Genomic DNA, 25,374 nt, shown 5'->3' on the forward strand with positions numbered 1-25,374 from the left:
GCGTTTTTTAGATTATATATTTATTGTATGGAATGGAAATGAAGAGAGAATTAATGCATTTTTAAATTATATTAATGTAGCTACTTCATTTTTAAAATTTACGGCAACAAAAAACAAAAATTCAATAGCTTATTTGGATGTACTATTAGAAAAAGACTATGACAATAAGAGATACATATCAAAAATATTTAGAAAAAAGACTTACAGCAACAGTTTTTTGCATTTTGATAGTTGCCACCCCTATGTCCAAAAAAAAGCTGTTCTAAAAGTCAGTTCATTAGAGCATCAAGAATTATTAGCAATAGGGATGATTTTATATCTGAATGTTTGAATCTAAGTAAGATCAAAAATAGAGGGTATCCTAATAAATTGATAAACAATGTCATGTTAGAAATAATAACAAAATGTGATAATTTACACTTCAAGCCTCTGTTGAATCAAGTGTTCAACACAACCATAGTTTCAACTGAGGCTAGTCTCATGGGAGAAAGGGGAATGTACAACTGAACACCTCAGGTTTGATTAATTCTATGCACAATGTTACAAATACACAAACTACTAGCGATGTAAAAAGCTTTGCTAGAAGTTTTATTACTACTTTCAACTCTGACAACGTTTTTATTAATGACATACTTATGAAAAATTGGCAACTTTTAATAGCTGATCCATCACTACACTAGCATTTTGATTACACACCATCAATAGTGTATAAAAAGGGTAAAAATTTGTAAAAATGCTTGGAAAATACGCAAACCACAAAATATGGGAGAATGTACAAATGTGGTAGGTGTGAATATTGCTGTTGTGTTGGAAACTACTGAATTAATAATTAATGATGTCAACATTTGATTAAAGGAAAAAGCTAGATGTATTAGTGAAAAGATAGTATATTGTGCTTTATGCAGTGCCTGTATGGGGTTTTACATAGGTAAAACAGAAAGGAAATTGAAAGACCGTATGGGTGAACACATTAGAGCTATACGCGAATGTAATGAAATTAATGCTCTAGCGAAATACATTAATACTCATACAGCCCATTCTTTTAAATTTGTTGTTTTAGATGCCATAAACTTGGATGCTAGGGGAGGTGCATGGCAACCACTATTAGAAAAACTAGAATTACAATGGCAAATAAAACTAAATGCACATAATTGGCCTGGACTAAATAATGCAATTTCGATTGCAAGTATTTTAAAGTTAAATAGTTTGGTTTTCTAGTTTATTCATTAGGTTTTATATTCAGTTCATAACATCTATTTTCTACAAGATATGTGACTATCATTTTACATGTATTTATTCATTTAGTTACAATATCGCAGGTACATTATTCAATATATTATCACTATTAATAGTGCATTTTATCATTTCATTACACTACATTACTTATTTGGGAGTTGTTTAATTTTAAATTAAATGATTTAAATAAGTAGTTACATATACATTTATTAATAAATCATCTATTTATTGAATTATTAATTGAATCAATATTCATTATATTTATATCTATATATATTATATATTTATTTGATAATTTCTTCAACATTTATTCGATAATTTTGGATCATATTAACTGACCCAAATTCATTATGGCAAGTTATGCACATTGCACTTTACAATATAATTCTTTACTAATAAAATTTATTATATTTTAAATTATTATTAAATAAACAACGTTCATAGAAATTTTATACATACATTTCATACATTTTAAGCATATTACATATATTTCATAAGATTTACAAGTGATTACAACGCTAAATGTAGGATTTGCTAGATACAGGTTTTATTAATCAATATTATATACAGCACACACAAACATTTTACAACTATTTCACCTTAACTTATTTTGGGTGTTTCGATATTTTTTCTTGCAAGTTTAATTTAAGGTCCGCTTTCCAACTGTGCCTTTTAAAGGTATAGTTCCCAGTACTGAAATTTAAATAGGAATGAATAGGACACAAGTTTTCACAGCTTCTATTATATGTGAAGTAACATACGCCAATACCAATGGCATTTATATGTCTACAACTGGTTTGATAAACAAGTATGTGTCATGTAACATTTTTTAGGCATTGGTTTGTTGTAGGGTTCTTTGCCAAAGCAAATTCAGCATCTCAACATAATTTTAGCTTTTTAATTTTGGAAACAAAATTTATTATGTTTACTATGTATACAAAATTCTAGGTTTCACACGTTTCATTTTTTATGAATTCTATGAATGGTTTATAGGTTGGGCAAACGATCAATAGATGCGATCATACACTATGTGGTTCGACAGGAGTTATCAGGTTACTTACAAGATGTAATGTTTATTTGGTTATTTTTTTGGGATGCATTGTTTCCTTAGAGTTAACACAAATGCTTGTATTACATCACTAAATTAGAGTTTTTATGTGACAGGAAATGATGGTTACTTGTTTGAAAAAGTTTGGCAACTGCCAAACGAAAGCACTCACTTTACTTGACTTATTTGTACATTATTTTGTATTGCTTTTAATTTATTCGAAGTAAAAGGATTTATTTTTCAGCCAGTCTGTGCACCTTCATTATTCATATATATATATATATATATATATATATATATATATATATATATATATACACACACACACACATTATGTATATGTATATATATGTGTGTGTGTGTGTGAGATTGCAATGCATTTCATGCACAGCTTAGCTTGCATTTTGTACATATTTCAGTCTTACCCTTTCTGCCTTGTACCATTATGTTCTGACTTTTGCAATATGTGTGTGTAATTTTGTTGATACAAATAGACTTGTGTATTTTCTGCTCTTTGAGCTAAGTTCCTGACTGAAACATGTCAACAGACCAGTCCACTTATCTGGTGAACAAATAAAATCTTTTTTTTAAGGTGGCATAATATCCTATGTTCATGAATGACCAGGGTGAATGCTGCATGGCATTAATAGTTGTCAGTGTTGTCTGGTATGTCGAATGTTAATATTTGTACTGCTAAATACAAAATAATTTTCAGCAGCAAATTTGTACTACCCTGTTAAAATTATAATTTTGATATGATTACAGGCTGGTTTTACTGGAGGATGAAATGCATTTAGTAATGCCATATACATTTATGGAGTCTGTTGACGGTAGTAATGTTTATAAGCTGCCATCCTGTTTCCTATGATAAGGGTTTGGAGACTTTTGGCATTATTGATGTTACCTGGTGGGGTGTATAAAGTTGAGATAGGGCTGTTTTTTGTATTATTTTTCAGTGTTGCTAAATGATCTCTGGATCTATGGTCTATATGTTTGTGTTTTTTTCTTCATAAAGAATTGCAACACCTCTTGCTCACTTGTTTATCAGTGTTGTATTAAATCCTGAAGAGGTGATGCCATTATCGGGTATTTCTGTGTTTAGTCAGGTTTCTTTGGCAATGACTGTTGGGGAGTAGACACTGAGGGTAGGTGTGGATGTCATGGATTTTATTACACGTGCTTATCAGGTTCATAGGTAGGTACTAGGCTATCTGCCTGAGGACATTTATAAGCCTAGCCAGAATGTGTCGGCTTTCGCCGCCCCATTGATTAATTAACTGAGCCTCTGTCAAGCAGAGCCAATGAAGTCATCCCAGGGGTGTACTTTCTGTTACCCATCCACTTGTCAAGGCTTCTCTTGAAGAGTCTTAGTGAGGGGCTCTGCCTAATGTAGTTAGGAATTTTGTTCCAAAGCATGGGGAGTCTGTGACAGGAATCTATCCTTCCTGCATGTTCTATTTATTGTTGTGGCGAGGTTTAGCTCACTAGAGTACGTGGCTCGCAGTGACTTGGATTTCTTTAGGTGGAGCATGTCCATCAATTCTGAGTTGGACATGGCTTTGTAAGTCAGGCAGAGATCACCTCTGAGTAAGCGATATGCCACTGAGTACAGCCTGAGTTTTTTCAGTCGGGCTGCATAGGACATATGTTTGAGGCCAGTAATCCTCTTGGTGAGGTGCTTTTGTGGTCTTTCAAGCTGTTGGAAGTGTCTTGTGAGGTACATCCCAAATGGGGCATTGTCCTGTATGATGGGTCTGATGAGTGTTGAGTAGAAGGGCACTATAACCTCTCTATTTCTAGATGTGAACCCCTTAGTAATTAGATGGGCCACATAGAAGGATTTCCTAACTACTTTGGCAATATGATTGTCAAAGAAGAGATTACTATCTACCTGGGTCCCCAGATCTCTTATCTTTTCTGTATTAAGGGAGTATTATGGGTGTTTTGTTTTTCCCAAACGGGATGACTATGCATTTCATATTTAACAACTTCTAGTTATGCTTTGAGGATAAATGTGTGTTAACACGGTGGGCATTGGGTGTGGTTTGGGCAGCGTAGAGTTGCTGTTGAAGTGGGCCAGGATTTTGGGTGAATGTCTCCAATGATTGAATAGTTTTGTGTAGGAAAGTGTGTAGCCAAACAGACTTTTGCTTTGGTTTTGTTGTTGCTGTGGTGGTTGGATAGTTCAGTTTTATTTGTAACTGAATTGATCTGTGGTGGATGAGAGGTAGAGGTTGGATGATATTAGAGAGAAGTATGCTAGGGATTTGTTGGCTAGATGTGCCTAGGTGGGCGAGATATATTTCTGTTTTTCATAAGTTTGATAGTTGAGCTAGTCAAGCAGGTAGAGAAGAGTAACTAGGAGAGCATTAGGTAATGTAATTATTAAACGTAGTGTATAACTTCTAGTAGGATATAGTGGATTAAAATATTTGGCAGTTAAATAAGGAGAAGTTAGCTTGGAAGACTGGCAATAGAGGGTGAATTATGTCAGCTCCTATTGGTTGAGGACTAGATGTGTGTTGTGATAGGCTGTGATTGTGGAGGGGTGGAGTTGTGGGTGTTTAAATCCAGAGGTATAGAGGGGGTAGGTGGGAATTGGGTGGCAGGGTAGGGGAATGGATTGAGCCTGAATGGAGCTGCCCCACCCCTCTCTGTGTATGAAACCGTATTTCAACAAAATATGTGACACTGAAGACTAGCTTTTCTGGTGAAGCTCAACGGTAATAAAGTAATAAAAGTAGGAAAATGTTTTTGCAAGAATAAAGAGAGGACAATTGAGAGATGCTCTAATACAGTAGAGCTAGGGACATTTGAGAATTATTATTTCTGTGAAGGGGCAAGATATGAAAAGCATAACAATGCAGTAATGAGTTAGTGTATTTCACAGCTGAGTCTAAAATTCCCTACTCTTACTCAAATAATAGGAGAGTACTTGTACCCTCTGGCTGTTTCTCGGGTGTGCAGCTGCAGTTATTGGTCTGCAGCACATGGAGTAGGTGTAGCAATAAAGGACAAAGTATAGCAAGGAGAGGAGGGAAGCTGTCTAAATTTGTTTTAAGGAAACCTAGGAACAACACTATCCAAGAATTTCCTTATACAATAACCAGTAGCCTCACAGATAACTGCCATACAAGTTAAAAATGAAAAAGGGTGCGCTTATTTAAAGCTGCAGAGCATATCTGAGGCTTCATTGAGAAAATTTGGAATGCAAATGCACTTCACTGTTTCAAAAAAATCTGTTTTTTTTCTTGGCGAGTAGTGATTGTCTGGGATAGGAAGGTTATGCCCTATTGAAATGAATGTCAGATAGAAGTTGGGTAGATAATTAAAGAAACACAAAGATGATTTATTCAGATATACATTTGCAGAACAGTATATAAAATGCAAAGGTGGGAATTTACATGAGAAAATAAAACTAACAACCAAGTATGAGGCCAGAAATTATGGGTATGGAAATCACTATGAAGGAAGAACCCTGAAACTAGGCCAGTAAAAGATATAATCTTTAAAAATGTTTTGGGAGACCTACTAAACTCATGCAAGGAGCAGAATTTGGGAAACTGTAAACCATTTTTCCTGAAAGGTAGGCAACAGAGACATACCATTGTGCTCTGATAGTGAGCAATTAAGCAGTAAACATAGGCTGTCTATTGCAGAGCAGCATTATGCTTTAGGCACATTTATTATTTATTTGTTTTACATTTGTTGACAGGGATTGTCTGACTGAGCTGAAGAGCTCTTTTTCAGTGGAGGCCCGGGGAGAAAAGCTCCAACATATTATACAATTTTCGTTATAAATTAGAATTAAACAGCAGTGTTACAGGATTATTACAAGGCATTAAGTAGCAATACAATGTTATTCACTGTCAATCAGGAGTATAGCATAACTATTTCAAGATGTATAAAAAGAAATGTCATTAAGATGAGTATAGTTTTTGGGGTAAGTGGTTCAGAAAACCTAGTTTTGTCATGATATAGTTGCATGAAGGCAAGACAATTACAATAGAATGTTTCTCTGAGGCAATTTGCTTAATAGATTTTAGAAGACAGTAGAAAGAGTAGTCAAGGAAGATTATAGAGAGCCAGTGAGAAGAGCGAGTTAAGGGCAGAAAGTAGATTAAGGTATGAGAAGTAGGGGCTATTTAAGGAGGGAGAGTGCAGTGGCAGGCCCAGTGACTTTTAAAGTGCTCCTTGGTGTTTGTCTTAAACTGTTTAGGATGTGTAAGGGTACTGATTTCTAGTGGGAGCCTATTCCAGGCAATAGTGGAGTGATAGTTGTACATGTTGCATCCAAACTTAGACTTGGGTTTGTAGATTTGTAGTAGGTCTTGGTTAGAGCTTCAGAGAGATCTGGAGGGAGAATAATGGGAGATGAGAGGGGGTAGTGCTGGGCTGTAGGAAGGCTGGTATAGGATAGTATGGGTGATCTGGAGTTGATCATAAATCTAGCAATAGCTAATGAAATACCAAATGCATTGCAAATGGATATACACTTGTAATTCACACAATAATGTGAAGAGTGATTTCAAAAAAGGAAAAAGAACAAGTGAGAGCAATATTAACATGCAGGTAGGCAAGAATAACAAAGCTTAATATGTACCAAATTACTTAAGTTCCTTGTGTACCAGACTTGAGTTCCTTGCAGACTAAATATTCTAGTCAACAGCTTGTCTTTCCATGATGGATACAAATTCATATCCAGCCAGCTTACTATCTGAAAAGTTCTGAGCTTTTGAAGGTGACATATTATTTGGCAGGAAGTAGTTGACTAAACCCAGCTTGTGTGTGCATGCATATGTTAGAAAAGTTTCACTTTTAAAAGCTCTGCTGTTTGTCCTCAAATTACTTATTCTATGCAGCTTGTCACATACCACAATTTTTGCTACATTTTTACAGAACAGAAATGCTGGTTTGTGCAGTTTTACTTTTCATAATGTTTGTTGCATTTTCGCTGAAAAATAATGCAGCTGTTGTACTGCTTTCACACCAGTCGAAGTAATTGTCCATATTGTCCTGACTATTAAACTGTAAATAAAGATTGTAACATCTGACAGACATGAAATTGTCTTCTGTTGCCTGTTTCTGGACCAGAAAATCTGTGATTCATCTCTCAATGGTTTGCCTTCTAGAATTGGTCAACAAAAAGTTGTAAGAACTTCTTTATGGAGCTCCAGTCAGTTTCTTTCAGGCCCATGTTTTCAGCATTTAGGTTATCTGACAATGGTGTTTAACATATCCTCCAAATCTTGACATCCTGTAAAATGTCATTCGGCCCCAAGATGATACCCTTCCTGTCCATTTTCTGCAAAATCAATGATTTATAACTTGGAGCTGAGGAACAAAATTAATATGTCACAACTTGTTGATTACTGACCCAGTTTACTTGTTCTTTGCAGACTAGGTAGTGTAGTAGTCAACAGTTTGGCTTTCCATAATGCAGAAAATGGGGGGGGGGGGAGCATGAACTGAGGTAACACGAGTGCTTTGCATACTTTAAACCCTTACTGTTTTTATCCAAAACGATGCTAAGGTCCTTTTGAATCGTGTGCATTTTGAATGTTTTCAGTCCTGCAAATAGGTTGTTATAGTTATTACTCTATTTCAAAGGATTACAGAGCTACAGGCTGTCCTATTTGAAGAGCTTCACCTTGTTTTTTGTCTAGTTACTATGTTTTTGCACAAGTACAAAACATTGCTTCAAACTGTTCATTTAGCCAGGGTTTCTCTTTGTTTTATCAGGACAGCTCAATGGATGTGATTGAAACGTGGAAGACTAGACTTGAAAACAGAGGTATTTGTATCATCATCAGTGGCCATGACTCATCTGATCCCAAAGGAGGCAAGTACTGTATTTTTATCAGAAGAGAAGGTGCAGGACTAAATGGAAAAAGTTCCATTATTTATGGTTTACATCAAGAGCTTTAGTTATCCAAAATGAAACATCTTGTTGAAAAAAGCCCAAACGCAACAACACAGTTTGTTGAAAAAATATGTGCATTTTTTAATTTTCCCCTGCTTTGCTATATTTATTATGTGTAACTGAGATAGTTAACCTAGCAAATGATTTTCAAAATGCTTAGATTTGCTTGATGGCAGAAAGTAAATCAGTGGAATTTTAAAGGAGAAACCCAGGGCAGCTAATTTATGATGGTGTGAATGCAAAACGTAAGATTATTGAGTACTGTGTGGATAAAACAAAATGTCATAAGTCTGTAGAGTCCTTTGTCTGGGACTTGAGTGCTGTCTAGGCCATTGAGGGGGAGAAAGTTTATGCTGCATTGCCAGGTACTTTGTTGAAAACAGACTTCATTCTTTTAAAAATTTCCACCAATGTCTTCATGAGAGAAACGAGTTGTCAAGTCAGACAGTATGGTGATCTGCTATGGCTTTGAATTTTACTGTCAAGATGCATAGACAAGGTAATTGGCGCCAACTAGTTGTCCAATTATTAAAAACATTCTAAGGGGATCCAGTATGTCAGTATGGAATGATACAGTTGATAAGGTTTCCTGCTTAGCCAGAGCTTGCTTACATCTATCATTGCAGAGCTTCCATATACTGGCTAAAGCCTTTGCTGCCTCCATAGTGCAGAGTCCCCCTACAGGACATTCCTACATAGAAAACTCAAACTCCGATTTGGACAACATCAAGGTGGGACTGCTCAATGCTAGAAGTCTAAATAGAGGCCAGAAGATGAGGCCATCATGCAACTCAAACACATCTATATTTTTGTAGCAACTGAGACTTGTTTTCAGTGCAATGACAGCACTCTCTCTATACCAGGGTTTAACACACATGTCCAAATTTCCTTGGGAAACTGAGGAAGTATCTGTATTTTTTTAGAAACTCTGTTGTTTAACATCAAATTATCCACAACCCTAAACTGGAGCTCCTTGAGATCCAAATCAGCCTTAAATATAAATATTCATTTCTATCTAGAGGTTCCCATTATTGTTGCCCAAAGATCACAGAAATTACCTCAGAAAAATTGAGGCATTAAATATCAAGCCAAATGCCGTTTTAAGTGTAGATGGCACACTTACACTTCCAAACACAGTTATGTTCACTATTTCTTGGACTTCATTAATGTCACTGCACTTGAATACTTTAAAACTCCCCGGTAGAGGCTGTATTATCTTTTACCTGGTCCTTACCAACCTCACCCCCACCTGCACAACACTGTGCATGTCCTGTCATCCCTGGTAAAATCTGACCACAAATCAGTCACCTTCTCTGTCAGGCCTAGTGATACTACCCAACCACTGAAATAAGACCATCTTTAGGGCTTTTCTGAGTCAAAAACCTACTTAAGCATGTAGAGGACCTATGCAAAATTCCCAACAATCCCTTGGACATGGACCAACTGAGAGGGCTGCAGCATTCATATCTGACTTTTACCAGCATCTGAAAAGTTACATAGTAAAGTCAGTACCCATCTGCCCTAAACATAATGACATAGGAATAAACCTACCTGTTGGAACTCCCATGTTAATGTAGAACAAAAGGAAAATTATGACAAGTTTCAAGAAGTACCCATCTCCCTACCTCAAGACTATACTGAAACACGCCAGCAAAGAACTGAACAACACTATTGGAAAATCTAAACAGAGTATGAACTTAAGTTTGCTACAGAATCTAAAGGAAACTACAAATCTTTTTTTCAGTTATGTCTGAAAAATGAGCGATGCCCAACAGTGCACTGAGCTTGGCTTATCTATAATATCAATATATTAATAGGACCAGAAACTTTTCAACCATAGGACACAGATTCATCACAAAACGCCAACTTTAATGAAAGAAGCTTTCGGGTACTCTACCCTTCATCAGCATGTACAAACACAATATGACCACATTCATATAGAGGTTCAATTAATGTCACATGTTTACACCAGCCACTAAAAACAGATCAATAAAATTCTTTATATAACTGTTTGATTTTAAAAAAATATGTATCATGTTATACATTTAAGACAAAGTAGTTGTAGAGTACCCGAAAGCTTCTTTCATTAAAGTTGGCGTTTTGTGATGAATCTGTGTCCTATGGTTGAAAAGTTTCTGGTCCTATTAATATATTGAGAGAATAACGAACTTTATCGCAACTGGCGTCTATAAGAGGTGACCACACCAGCCCGGTTTGTCCTGCATTACCTCTTGGAATTTTTATCAACGTTATTTGGTGACTACTTAGAACTTTTTGTTTTCATCATTTGGATTACTTGAATCCGTGCATATCTTCCGTAGAAAGTATGGCCTCTGCTATTAAACGCTTATTGATGAAATCAAGTAATCCGTTGCTGGATTTTCAAAAACATCCAGTAAAGCGTTCAAACTTGATTGCTGCAAGTGAGATAGATGAACTGCACAAACTACTGAACGTGTTTGAAAAAAAGATTACTACCTATAAACAACTACAATGGCAGAAGTTCAGTTTTACGGCTTACCTTGATTTAGGCATAGCACCTCGAGGGTTGCGGGTGCTTAAAATGCCGTCGTACGGCAATACATATGAAGAACTATTAACTAAATGGCAACAACTTAATTTAGAATTAAGCGCCAACTATATGCGCTTGATGAATGAATTTTTTGAGGGTATTGAGCATACACTACTGGATGAAATTACTACAACTGAAAGCAAAATTCTTGAACTTCTAAAAGGGGACAGTGATAATGAGAGTTATCAAATGTTTTTGGAAAAAATCCGTTCATTGGATGGCAGATTGGAGGCGCAAAAAAAGCGCAAACTACTTGGGGATATTGATGACTACAAGAATGGCCATATCTTCTCTTGGCCGAAGGCTGAGTACAAACGCTTTAATACACACACTAACTCATCACATGAAACGGAGAGTAATAATAAAAAAAGAACAACTCAAACACTTGATAAACTTGACACGTTTGAAATTCCCTCTACACCTGTTGAGCGATTGGCCAATCAGCCAAAGGAATTGCAACAGGACGTATTGTCGGCGCCTGAACGTCATGAAGAACAGCGAGCAATGGGAGAAACATCAATGGCCGCATCTAGTGTAAGCAACAAAGGCGCTACTGCTATTAATCCTGTGCATACGGCATTACAACAAATGGATACACAAAAAAAGAGACGGACTGAATTAACGGCTTTTTTACCTTTTCGCCTAAACTGTCCGGAAAAGGTTCCAGTATACAAAGCAAGGACAGAAAGGGGTCCGATGCAGAAAACAGTACAACAATCGATGCAGGGAGCGAAAAGGAAGAACGACAGCCCGAAGAAAACGAACAAGACACCTCGCAGGTGATAGGTGTGGGCTTAATATTAAACAAAGGTACTGTGAATTTGACTAGAAAGGTCCTCCCTGATAATTACTATGACTTACTGAATAATGGGCTGAAATTTATTCCATTTTCTTTGGACAGTTTGGTGAATATGTTAATAGACCTAAAATTATTTGCTAGAAATTTGATGTTGAAATTACTGTTTCCCAATAGTATTTCTGATGAGAATGGTTATAAAAAATTGAGTGTATTTGTTCCACAATTGTCTCCAGTTATAATAGCATTTACGAACATTGTGGAAGTTGAATTAAGGGCCATGTGTTCCGGTAGTAGTGAAAGGAGGTATAATCTGACATACAATGAATATAAAGCGTTGACATTTTTAAAAAATGATAACGAGATTATTATTAAGCAGGCCGACAAGGGAGGGGCAACTGTGATAATGGAACGCACATATTATATGAATTTATTTCGTACATTTCTTTCCGATGAAACAACTTTTCAAAGAATTTCCTTCATAGAGGTGAAAAATCAGATAACGCAGGTGAATATGGAGCTATATGAGATGCAGTTGAATGAACAAATATCTTTTGAGTTATTCAACTATTTCTCTATCCCTTGTCCCAAGATACCGCAAATCTATGGCATACCAAAGATACATAAGTCATTGCCTAATCCTCCCCTTAGACCAATTGTGTCAGGGCGAGGATGGGTAACGGAAGCTGTTTCTAAGTATTTACAAAAAGAGTTATCTAAATTGTTACCCTATTGTGATACTGTTATAAAAGACACTATACATTTTTTGCATAAACTAAGTGATTGGTACGTTAATGTAAAGGAGAATAGTATATTTGTAACACTGGACGTTGAATCTTTGTTTACAGTAATACCTATTGACTATGGGGTAGAAGCTGTAAGGAGGTTATTACTGATGTACTCTGTAGTACAACCTAATGAAATTGAAAATCTATGTTCACTGTTAGAATTGGTGTTAACAAAGAACATATTTATATTTGATGGTGTACCCTACAAGCAGCTCACTGGTGTGGCCATGGGGACATCTGTGGCTAACACCTTTGCAAATATTGTTCTTTATTACTGGGAAAAGAATTACATACAGAATGATTTAAATGAACTGAATAAGTATGTGAAGTGTTATGCAAGATTTGTTGATGACTGTTTTTTTGTCTGGGAGGGGACTGAACAAGAACTGCATAGCTACCTGACTTATTTGAATAGTACTACACCATTTTTTAAATTTAAAATGAGTTATTCATGTCAAACTATGAAATACCTAGATGTAGAAATTTATATAAAAGACAATAAACTTGAAAGTAGAATATATAAAAAAGATGTACAGGTGATGCGGTATCTGAAAAGAACCAGTATGCACCCGACACATATTTATAGGGGCATAGTCAAGTCTCAGCTTATAAGGGTTAGTAGATTGACAACTGAGGACGAATGGTATAAAAAAGAAGTACAAGAAATGACTAAAGAATTTAAGAATGGGGGATATTCAGATATTATGATAGGGAAATGTATTGAGGAAATAAATAAAGGTAGAGATCATGAATATAAACCAGTATTTAACCCTATGGGATATGGTGAATTACCTTCAATAATAGTACAGAAAAGGTTAAATAATAATATAGTGAGATATGTAACCACATATAATGGACATAGTAATGTGATCTGTAAGATAATAGAAAAAAACTGGCCAATTCTAATGGCAATGCCTGAAATACAGAAAATAGTAGGATCTAGACCTAGTTTTGCCTATAGAAATCAACAATCATTGAAAAATATTTTGTGTTATAAAGATTTCTCTAGACAAGTATGCACATCTCATATTAAACTGGGAACTTATAAATGCTATAACTGTAGCTGTTGTGATGATATTATACAATCCAATGAACCCTTTAAACACCCAATAAGTAATATTAGTTATAATTTTAAATGTAGAGCAACCTGCAACACATCTCAACTTGTATATCTTGCTACCTGCAACAATTGTGAAAAATTCTATGTAGGTAAGACAATTAGAAGACTTAGAGATCGTGTTGTTGAACATAGGTCAGAAATTAATAGAAAAATTCAGACTAATGCTCTATACAAGCACATTATGGAAGAAACTACGCATAGGTTTAAATTTAGATGCATAGATACGGTTGAGTTGGGTGTAAGGGGTGGGGATCTAAATAATGCTTTAGAAATTAGGGAATTACAATGGATAATAAGACTGCAGGCGGACGTGAGTCCTGGCCTTAACAACGCCGTTAGCATTAAACCAGTGCTAGTAAAACGTCAGTATGATAACTTGTGATGAATATTTTAGTCAAAAATATATATAAGTGTATATTTTGAACATACACATTTTTTATGTTTTTATTTGTATTTCAGTTTTATGGTTTAAACTGAAACTACTTTGTCTTAAATGTATAACATGATACATATTTTTTTAAAATCAAACAGTTATATAAAGAATTTTATTGATCTGTTTTTAGTGGCTGGTGTAAACATGTGACATTAATTGAACCTCTATATGAATGTGGTCATATTGTGTTTGTACATGCTGATGAAGGGTAGAGTACCCAAAAGCTTCTTTCATTAAAGTTGGCGTTTTGTGATGAATCTGTATCTATAATATCACCCATTCTGACCCCAAGGACAGAGCTAATATACTGGCAGACAAATTTAGTGCTAACTTACCCCTCCTAACCACATTATTGCCCCATTATCCTTTTGAATTTAGTTTCCCCTGAAATTACATTGTGTGGTGAAGGTTAAGTCCAAGTTACCTGTGCACATCTAAGCAATGTAACTAGTAATCACTTTTGTTAAGGCTAGTTTGGGGGGAATACTGGTAGATGGATGGACCAAATTCAGTAGAGCAGCTCCTTTGGGCACAAATGTAAGGGTTAGTTCTTATGACAATGTTTTGATGGAAAATGAGATAAGGGAATTTGGAAGACGAGCATGAAGCTCTGACTCCTTATGACAAAGTAATGGCTGCTAGAAGGATGGTCGTCCCGGACAGAAATGTTATATTTGCAGAATTCATTGTGTCAAAGGGGGACTCAAGTCAACCTATCTAGTTTGAAATATAGATACCAAGGTAAGATCAGGGTGGTCTAGAGAAGAAAACTCATTTCAGAACTGCTTTGCATACTTTGTGAAACCAAGAAAGAAGAAAATCCCTGGTGAAAAGAGATTATAGCTGCCAGGTGAACTTCTGCTGAAAAGTAATTATCCCCTTTTTGAATATGTGTGGTAAAAAGGTAAACTTTTGAGATATAGTAGCTGAAGGACCGGTGAGTTTTTTTTTTTGCTGAGTAGCACAAACTGAATTTTTTCCATTTCACTTTATAAGTTTCTCTTATTTGATGCAGTTATGACTTATCACCTCAAGATCAGCAGTGGAAGTCAAGAAACCATGCAGTCATGTATAGAAGTCTGGTGTCCATGTGTCTGGACAGATGAGTGGTCAAGGGTACTGTGGAAAAAGAAGAGGAGGGTTTTCTCTTGAAATATGGCCATCGCAGAGAGAAATATATTTGGCATGTTCAGACCAGGGCTATTAGAATGACCTTCAGCCTGCATATCTTGGTTTTCTGGTTGTCAGTGGAAATGGGGGAATGTACATGGGGGAATGTACATAGGAGACCTGGACCAAATGTAGGAGGTTCCCTCTTGGTGGCTGTTCTTTGAGGACAATGGTGATGAACCTGTTGCATTTAGTGTTGAGTGGTGAAGCAGAGATTGCATCAGAGTCTTCCCCAAGTCTTGAATATCTTCCAAACTAACACCTTGATGGGAAGCCATTTGTGTTGGAGCAGTACCTGTCTGCTGATCTTTTTCTCAGTAATGTTTCCTGTCCTTAGAATGTGCATTGCTTAAAGAAACTGATTTGATATGATCCATCTCCAGACACTTGTAGCTTCCCTGCAAAGGGGGGAGGGTAAGATTGGGTCCCTACTTACTTGTGAATCAAACTACAACCATGCTTGTCTAAGTGGACGGATAGTGCACCCTAGGAGAGCAATTATTGAAATGCCTGCAACTCTAGGTAGAATACTGTTATCTCCATAATGTTTGTTTGGCCTTTTTCGTATCCACATTCTTTGGACCATCCCCTCAAGATAATGCCTCCCACCACAATAGAAAAACATCCACTGTTATCATGGCAGTGGATGTAGATTGAACTGTGTTCCTAAAGACAGTTTTCTGGATTTTCTCACCATAGTAGATGCTTGTTGCAAGCTTTTGAAAGCTTTATTGTATGCGTCATTGATTGGGTTGTTTGGTTCCACTGAATCCCGAGTGTCCACTGTGATACTCTTGTCTAGTTTGACATATGGTACCATCTGAGCAGACAGCAAACTAAGCAAATCCAATAATGGGCACGTAAAGTCAGTGAAAGACCAGGCTTATTACTCCATATGTGGATTTGCTTAGTTTGCTGTGTGTGGATTTTTTTTTTTGCAATCCATGGTTTTCCATAGCGGTGGAATTTTTTTTTTTTGACCATCTGAGCAGAGGCAGCCATCAGACCCAGCACCTTTAATACTGCAGCCATGGTAGGGTTTAGATTTAAGATTCATGGCTCTCTGAAACTGTCTGCTGTTAATTTTGCCTTCTGGTTGTCTGTATCCAGTTGGCAGCCAAATAATGTTGGGGATTGTGGTGGTTTAAACTGAGATTTTTATAAGTACTCTGATCTCCAAAGATGGGCAGAGATTGAGATAATACAGCCTTGCTGTCAGATACTTGTCCTACTGTGAGCCAGTCAAATAAAGAATGATTACCAACGCTTGTCGTCTTGGGTACTGCGGCTGGAGTTGTGTATGTGGTGAATACCCAGAAGTCTAGTGAGTCCGAATGATAGGGCAATAACAGACTCTCACCTGAAAGCACATAAATCTCCTGGATGACTGACTTTGTTTTGAAGCTTTGCACAGCCAGCATAGACCTTCATTTAAAACTGGACAAATACTTTCATGCTTAGCCTTTCTGAGTGATGCACCCCCTCTCTGTGTTGGGGGGCATTTTATATTCCTTTACCACCATCAACCTCAAATTAAGTTAATTTGTCTAAATAAAAATAAAATGTGTTCAGCAGTCTTGTGGTATAATGAAGAGTTTAAGGAAGGCCATGTCAACAACTGCAGATAGTACAGAAAAAGTGTTATGCAAAACCTTGCCACACAAATGCTAGATATCACCGATAAATGCTAGGTACTACAATGTTTAAGAAAGTTTGGAGTTAACATTACACAAATCGAGAGTGTATTCAGAAAATGAATCTGCACTGGAGACATCTCTTTAAATGATGCATCTATGGTGCAACATAAGACCTTCATATTAAAACTTGAAAAGAGACCACAGCTCTGTCTCTTGTGAGTCGGGCAGAATTTTTTCCCCACCCGGTTACTGTAGTGTCTTAAACACCACTGTCTTTCTAGTTGCCTTCCCCTTATGTTAATTTGACCATATATCTCATTTCCTCTGTTTTTACTGCCTTGTGTGAGTAAGCACAAAATTATCATTTTGTGAAATCACTCCCCTTCAACTATTTAAGTTTAAATTTATTGGCCATCCTACTATATTCCATAGTACCAGAATACAGAAGTGACCACCCACTTTCAATCTGTCTTGCTGTTTTAAAAATAGTGATTCTCCACTAAAACGTAACTTTTTAGACAGGTAAAACTTACGTTACCTACTTTCACATCTAACTCCTGTAGTGCACACTGCAGTGTTTAGGATAAACCATTTTTTTCATCTTACTTTTAAGCATCCCTGTGACTAGCACTTGCTTTAAAACCTGCTGGAAAGCACTAGGAAGTCTTAAACTGATACAAGCACTCAACTCTCCTTGTTAATAAGGAGAAATTAATCATAGGCACTAAACAGCCTGTAATTACAAAGTACCTTGGAAAAAGGGAAAACAGCTCTTGTACTTTACAAAAAAAAAAGCACCAAACCAAACATATCCAAGGGTCAGTTTCCTGTGATTTCTCCTGTCCACCTGGTGAATCTGGGCATACTGGGGCAATGCAACAATTGCCTCATGTACACAGACAACCCTCTAATCCTACCACCCAACACTACAACCTGCGAGAGATGCACTTACATAGCTAAACTGGAAGCAAAGGTCTCTCCATCCAAGATTATGCTAGACAGTCAAGAGAGAAGGTTAACACCCATGCTACACCTCAAGCAACACATAGCCCTTCTAAACCCACACATAGCAACACTAAACCTACATATGTCAAGGCCCTTAACAATGACCTGCCCAAGCAACAAGAACCTCTAAAGCTGAAATGCAAACACACCAATAACAGCCAAAGTCACATAGCTCGCAATACCAATGTACCCAACACTTTAGTCATAGGTGACTCTATAGTCAGGCACACTGATATCCCACTCACCAGGCTGAACAATGAGAAAATCAGTCAGCTGCCTGTCGGGTGCCAGGATCCACTACATAATGCATGCACTCGAGTCACTTCACAACAAGTACAAATATGACTCTGTCATTGTCCATGTTGGAGTGAATGACTTCAGATGTACTTCCCGGGACTACATTTGGAGAGAGCTGGAAGAGCTCTCGGATCATGTGGCCCAAGCAGGTATGACCCTAGCCCTGAGTAGCATCCTGCCTTTGCCCAGAATGATACCACAGTATAAGGACAAAATGGTTGACTTCAGCAATTGGCTAAGCTTGTAGTGTCATTCAAAGGGGATCCAGTATCTGTCTGCCTGGAACGACATGATTTAACGGACCACGATGCTTTGCCAGAGATGGTCTGCACCTGTTGCCCCTGAGATTTTGGTTACTGGCTAAGGCTCTTGCCACCCCTATAGTGCCTTTTTTAGGCAAAGTTTAAAGGACAAAACCACCATCTGGCACTGTAATTGTCTTGACATATGGCTGATAAGTTCCCAAAAGGTTTTGTTTTTTAAGAAAAGTTTTAGATATTACGTTATGTGGAATGTTTTAACATTGTTTTTTTAAAGAAAAATTGTTTTCAAAGTAGAACAGACAAGAAATTATGTACTTGGTATATACGAAGCCACTCCATATAGTGTTTGCCTTTCATACTTAAACAATAATCCTTTCAGTGTCTTCACACCATGAAGCAGTATTTAACTGTACAAGAACTCCTCAATGAATAAAAGTTCCGTTTTAATCTGTGGCTAACCCTCTCATTGTTTTGGTTCACTTTTTTGGTAGTGTTCGGATTATTGTTTAATACTTTTGTCTGTCTATCATTTGGTGATTGGGTTATTCCAAGTAGGCTAGTAGCCTCTTTTCAGGGGAAACCTGAATTGGTATTTATACTTCTAGGGGGAAATTTAGCCAGGGCATCAGGGAATTTCCCCTACTGTTTTCATACTTGGCTGTTCACAGTTATGCTTCCTGACTTCAGGTCCGGGCATGAAGGTAGCCGGGAGAAGTAAGAAGCAGAAAATCAAACATGGATGAGAAAGAATGTTTTCCATGTACTGGAGATGAGTGAAGCTGTTAATCGAACAGCAGAAAGACTGGGTATGTTAAATAAACCTGAGGTTGAGAGAAGTGAAGCAAACCGAGGAGGGAGAAAGAGTGTTGGTTAAAAGGCAAAAAGGAGTTGAAATGGGTATTATGGATTCAGAGGAGTTTTTAGCAAAATGTGTAACAGATGCTACAACACCTGAGTCTGGTGTTAAACCCTCCAGTCAGTGGAGGGTTTGCAGGATGTTTATTTGAAAACTAATTGAGCAGAGTGAAAAGTCAGTGTTGTGGGGTGAAATAATGGACAGAATAAAAGTACAGGAAGTTCAAGAAATAAGGAGGGAAGAAAACAAATTGTATGCACAAAAAGTAAGAGAAGGCGAAAGAGGAGAAGAAAGACGCAAGAAGAAAGCATAAAGTAAGAATAAGTAGCAAAAGAGAAAAGGAACTAGACAGGTATGAATTATGGGACAGCATAATTTCACCACTGGGTATTGAACCCAGAGAGGTAAGAGCATTTATTTGCGTTAATAAAGATACTTTCTGTGGCATTTTTTTCGAGGAGGTGCAGTATATGGAAAAACTCTTAGAACAGTATGAAAAAAGAATGAAAATCATTGGAACTTGTATGCTGTGCAAGTCTAATAGAGAAGCTAAGAGTGTTCATAAAATGTCATACTGAAGTTGAAAGAGTCTGAAAGACAAGGTAAAAATTGTGTAGAGATGTAATGGACATTATAAAGATTTATGACCATAGATATTTAGGGACTTGGAGATGTAGTGGTGTATTGAAAATGCGAAATGACAAAATAACATTTGCCAAGTACAATTAATATAGAGAGGAGCAAGAGATTGGTGAAATACTGGGGTCAACCAAATTTTCTTTTGTGGTAAAGACCATTTAATTAATAATTGTGACAAAAATAAATGTTTAATTTGTGATAAAGTTGGTTATGAAGCAAAAAATGTGAGCAAAAATGTAGACAATGTGAAAAAATAGGACATTCGTGGATGGACTGGAATGTTAAAAAAAAACATACACAGGAAAACAATGGTAGACCAAGAAGGAGATTGCGTCTCTTCTACGTTATCTCCTAAAACAAACAGAAAATAGAAATGAGGAAGATATAATTGAAATAAAATAATACATGAGGGGAAAAAAGAGTTAGGAGAAGAATTAAGTAATTCAAGTGATGAAGGGAAAGATAAATGGATATGGGTTAAAAGCAAAAGAAATTCTATTGGAAACAGTGAAAGATAGAAAGCACAAATTTAAAAACAGGGATAGGAGAAACAAAAAATGATAAAAGCAATAGAAACTTTCTCACCAAGTGAGAATAGTAGCATAAGTATGAATAGTATAAAGAAAGTCCAATGAAGGTTAGGAGTGCTGGAATGGTGTAAAGCTAGATATGGATATCGTTAATATTAATAGGCATAAGAATAACAACAGACAAAGAAAGAATACAAGTAAATGGATTATATGAAGGCAAGGTTATATGGAACATAGGAGAAAAATGATCAGGCAAAAAAAGGGGTAAATAAGGTATGTATGGGTGCAATGGAATTTATATGGGAAAAAGAGAGAAAGAACAGACAAAAACTGGAGACCACTACTGTTAAACAGTGATTATAAGATTTTTATGAAGATTGTATAAAAATAGAATAATAAGTAAGACTAACAAATTACTGAATGAAATAATTTTTGGAATAAAAGAAAAAGGAAGTCAAGAATTAAGAGAATTGGTAAGTGGTGTAGTAAAGAGGAAAGCAATTGAAAATATTAGTAGGAGATGTAAGTAAAGTGTTAGATCCAGCATGAAGAATTGTGGGAAATTCTGAAAGAATATGATATAAGTAACAAGATAGTCAACATTGTGAAATCTGTATATAACAAAAATAGTGAAACTAGTGGTTAATGGCTGGTTAAGTGAGACAACAGAAATGAAATAAAAGGTGGTATTAAACAAGGATATCCAGCAAGTAGTAGTCTATTTGCATTAATTATGAATGTGTTCATGAACGAGATACATTTTGTATTGGAGAAAGCTAAGTATTGCACATCAGAGGAATCCAGGTTATCATCATGTGCCCATCGATTTTCTGGTGTCTGAGCTGTATTTCTGGGCCCTGGAATGTCCATTTCCCACCAACCTCTTAGCTGGCCTTCCATTAATACAGCTGTACCTCTATTGCATGACATTATAATGAATGCTATGCTGCAAGGTGGCAAGCTCAACTTTTGGTCCCACATAGCTCTGCGGGCATGGCCCCCTTCAGGTTTTTCTAGTCATGCAGCACTCTGAAGTTGACCTGTTTGCCACTGGGGAGAATATAGCTCTCTGTTGTGCTAACTGCAGAAGGGCAAAATGGGGGTAATAATGGATGCATTCTCCACTCCTTGGAATGGGAGGTTCCTTATACCGTCCTGATATTCTCTCCAGTTCCATGCATCATAGTAAAGTAAAGAAATGAAAGACCCAAATTAATTTTCATTAGCCACAGGTAACCTATAATGGATTTATTTGACTTCCAGGGCCTTAAAATAAATAAATAAATATAGGCTTGGGAAACACTTAGTCAGGTAATAGATGTTTTGCATTATGGAAGTCTAAGGGCTAGCTTCTAATGTGGTATCTGTGATCCCTCCAGAAGTTGTGTTGGGACTTCTAAAATGATTGAAATTGCTAAGAAGAGTTTTACTTGGGTGCAAAACTTTGAGGTAATAGTTCATTTGGGCAGAAGAGAACACTGTACCACCTTACTCAGTATGTGGTGATGCTTACCTATGTTATACATGTGTATAATGCGAATCTTAATTATCTCATAGTAAAGAAGCACATTTTAGTTATTTCTGCCATTAGATGAACTGTAGGATTGGAACCCAGCATCAGCTGGTCAAGCATTTACTAAAAGGAGTGCTGCACCTCTGTCCTCCCGTGAACAACTCTTCCCTTCAGTAGGTTTTAAAATGATTGACTAGCTTGCCAGCTTAGTGGCATTGGAGTACATTTCTTGGAATATGCTTTACCTGGGGGCCATCACCTATGCTTGCAGGCTGTCATAGCTACGTATGCATATGCCTAGGAAACCTTATTTATACTTTCATAAGGATTAAGTATACCTTAATACTAACCAACACTTCCTCCTGAAATTCTTTTGAGGTGCCTCAGAGGTAGGCCATTTACCTATAGTTTTGCTAGGAAGAAAATCAGAGAAGTTGTGCTTCATATTTAATTGTATACTGCAAGTTAAGGTTTTACCTGAACTAGGTGTGAATTAAGAAGACAGACTAGTTTTTTTATCCTCTTCACTTAAGGAAGGGAAGCCTTACATCTGCCAGACAAGCACTTTCTCAATAGATAGACATTTGCGACATATTTTGTTATCCAACAGCTAATCACCTACTGGAAATACTGTAGTCAAAACCTAATCTGCACTGTGTTTAAAGAATGTCTCCTTTGCAGAAATCTGCAGCATGACCTCATATGTGATGCATATTTATTTTTTATCTGGATAGAGCACAGATATGAGAGGACCAGTTTCTCGGCTCTGGAGTATACATGCAAATTGAATTGAACAGTACATCAGCGTGTATATAAAAAGCTAAATTGCACAGTATATTTCTCACTATTGTAAGATATTTATTCCCTGACAAAAGAGCAGAACAGTTTGCGTTGTGATATACTGTTACTAAAGCAGAATAATCCAGTCAGGGAGTAGAACAATAATTTGAACTACAGTTGTTGCAATTAAAGTCTAAATGACTGCAACATGCCTACTAAACCTAAAGAAAAGAGAAGAGGTTGTGATTGCTTGTTAAAGGTTAAGGATTCAGAGTGTGTATAATTTTATGGCATGATGTTTGAATATAGAACCAACTTGTTCTCAGCCGGTTGATGACTGGTTATGCTATTATGAATGAAGTACTTTCCTTGTGATTCTTTCTAGAGGTGGGTTTTAAAGACCTTGATATTTCAAAGTGGCTGGACAAGACTCGCATAGGCTGGATACTAGTAAAGAGTAACTGTAGTTGCAGTTGAGTTTATTTGGGAGTACATAAGGGATTACTAGGAGGGGGATCATGGATTGTAACTAGAGTTCCTAAGATTTTTCTTGAGAGAGAGGAAGGATTGCAATTTTAGCAGCATGGAAAGAAGTGATCATAGTAGATCTGATTTCTTCTGGACTGGAAACCATGTTGCTTTATCAAATATTGAGCAGTGGTGATCAAATAAGACAGTGAAGGAGAAATATAGATTTTGTTTGAGGTAGAGTGAGGATAATCTTATGAGAGTTGAATATAATTTCAGTAATAAAATCCAATGAGTGCTTAAGCGGAGTAAATGCCCCTTTGTTAGCAGCAAAAATAACAGTCAATAAGAACAAAGACAAAGGGAGCAAAAATAACAGTCAATAAGAACAAAGACAAAGGGAGCAAACCAAAGTGCCAGGTCCAAAACAGCATACGTATCTTTCAAAACTCAGTGAAAATAATGCGCTGAAAGTCATAAGTTGTAAAATACATCCAAAACGTTTAATTCCATTAAAAACCAGATAACTGAAGGGTAAGCGCTTTCGCCAAAGGCTTCATCAGACCCAACTAAACATTAAAAAATAAATGCATTTAAATAGCAGCAGTGGCGGGAAAATACGTAAATCAATTTAAAGCGATAGCACTGAATATAAAGAAACACATATGAACATATATATATATATATATATATATATATATATATATATATATATATAACACTAATGAATTCTGTGATATGAACACCAACAGCTCTACATAATAAATAACATCATAAAAGCATGTGCATAAAAAATACAAAACATAATTAAATGCAAAAAGTAGATCTAAGTATAATAATCACTATAGAGGCAAGTGTTAGACAATGGAACATATATTATTCACATATATTATTTACATAGCCTACGAGATTTAAGAAATGGTTTAACTGGGACCGTCGAGTTCAGACCAGGAAAAATATCTGATCTGAATCTCATGATCCAAATGGCCTCTCGAGTCTCAGTATATGTTCGAATGTCTCCTCCTCTAGGTCCCACACTGATCTGTTCTACCACACGAAAACTAAATGTATGTGCCTCACCCCCTGCAATCACATGCTTGGCCAGAGCACTCATTTTATTACATGTCCTGATGTTGTATAAATGTTCACGTACTCTATCCTTCAACAATCTATTAGTTTTCCCTATGTAGAACGCTTGGCATCCCTCACAGGTAGCCAGGTAAACTACATTAGAGGATAGACAAGTACCATTCACTTTGAAAACAAAAGTCTTATTGGTAACTGGGTGAACAAAAATATGCTCTGTATTGATGTGACTGCAATAATTGCACTGCTCACATCTAAGGGTACCATACCTGGGGGTAGGAAGAGGGTGCATCTGTTCATTCGGATAGCACAGGAGATTTATTTTTTGCATTTAATTATGTTTTGTATTTTTTATGCACATGCTTTTATGATATTTATTATGTATAGCTGTTTTTGTTCATATCACAGAATTTATTAGTGTTATATATATATATATATATATATATATATATATGTTCATATGTGTTTTTTTATATTCAGTGCTATCGCTTTAAATTGATTTACGTATTTTCCCGCCACTGCTGCTATTTAAATGCATTTATTTTTTAATGTTTAGTTGGGTCTGATGCTTGCAAAGCGCCCTTCAGTTATCTAGTTTTTAATGGAATTAAACGTTTTGGATGTATTTTACAGCTTATGACTTTCAGCGCATTATTTTCACTGAGTATTGAAAGATACGTATGCTGTTTTGGACCTGGCACTTTGGTTTGCTCCCTTTGTCTTTGTTCTTATTGAATATAATTTCAGTTGACTTTTTCAACTTGAGTAAGAAGTATGCCCTTTTTAAAAGTCATTCTAACTTTAGGAGATAGAAACTTGGATATTTTATAAGCCCACAATAATAGTTTGGATATTTAGACTTGTATCTTTGCAATGGAAGTTGAAGTTTAAATTTTGGTCAAGCAGTAGGGCTAGATATTTGAAGTATTTGTTTCAACAGGTTGCATTTTCCATACCAGTCAGTGAAGATGAATGTAAGCTTTTGAAGGTTCATGATTTGAAACCAGCAAGCTAACACTTTACATCATTATGAAGTTGCTTTATAAGCCGCGATGGTGCAGCGGTAGCGTTGTCGTCTCACAACAGGTTCTCCCATTCGGTTCTCGGCTGGATCGCCTTCTGTGTGGAGTCTGCACCTCCTCCCCACTGTCGAGTGGTGTTCAAAAGACATGCATGAATGGCCCATAGGGCTGGGTTATCGACACCCTAAAAAA

The 25,374-nt window shown here is 36.4% G+C and overlaps 1 protein-coding gene across 1 annotated transcript in view; it reads left to right on the plus strand.

Moving 5' to 3' along the window:
• Positions 1 to 25,374, plus strand: part of LOC122800215 (UDP-GlcNAc:betaGal beta-1,3-N-acetylglucosaminyltransferase-like protein 1) — a gene marked incomplete in the record, with an annotated part of 1,890,971 nt that overhangs the window by 253,542 nt on the left and 1,612,055 nt on the right. Inside the window, 1 exon segment of the mRNA XM_044069711.1 lies at positions 8,027 to 8,126. Coding sequence (XP_043925646.1) covers positions 8,027 to 8,126 — 100 coding nt within the window.

Source organism: Protopterus annectens, chromosome 4.part0 (assembly GCF_019279795.1).
Source record: "Protopterus annectens isolate FY-2018-M chromosome 4.part0, PAN1.0, whole genome shotgun sequence".
NCBI lineage: Eukaryota > Metazoa > Chordata > Ceratodontiformes > Protopteridae > Protopterus > Protopterus annectens.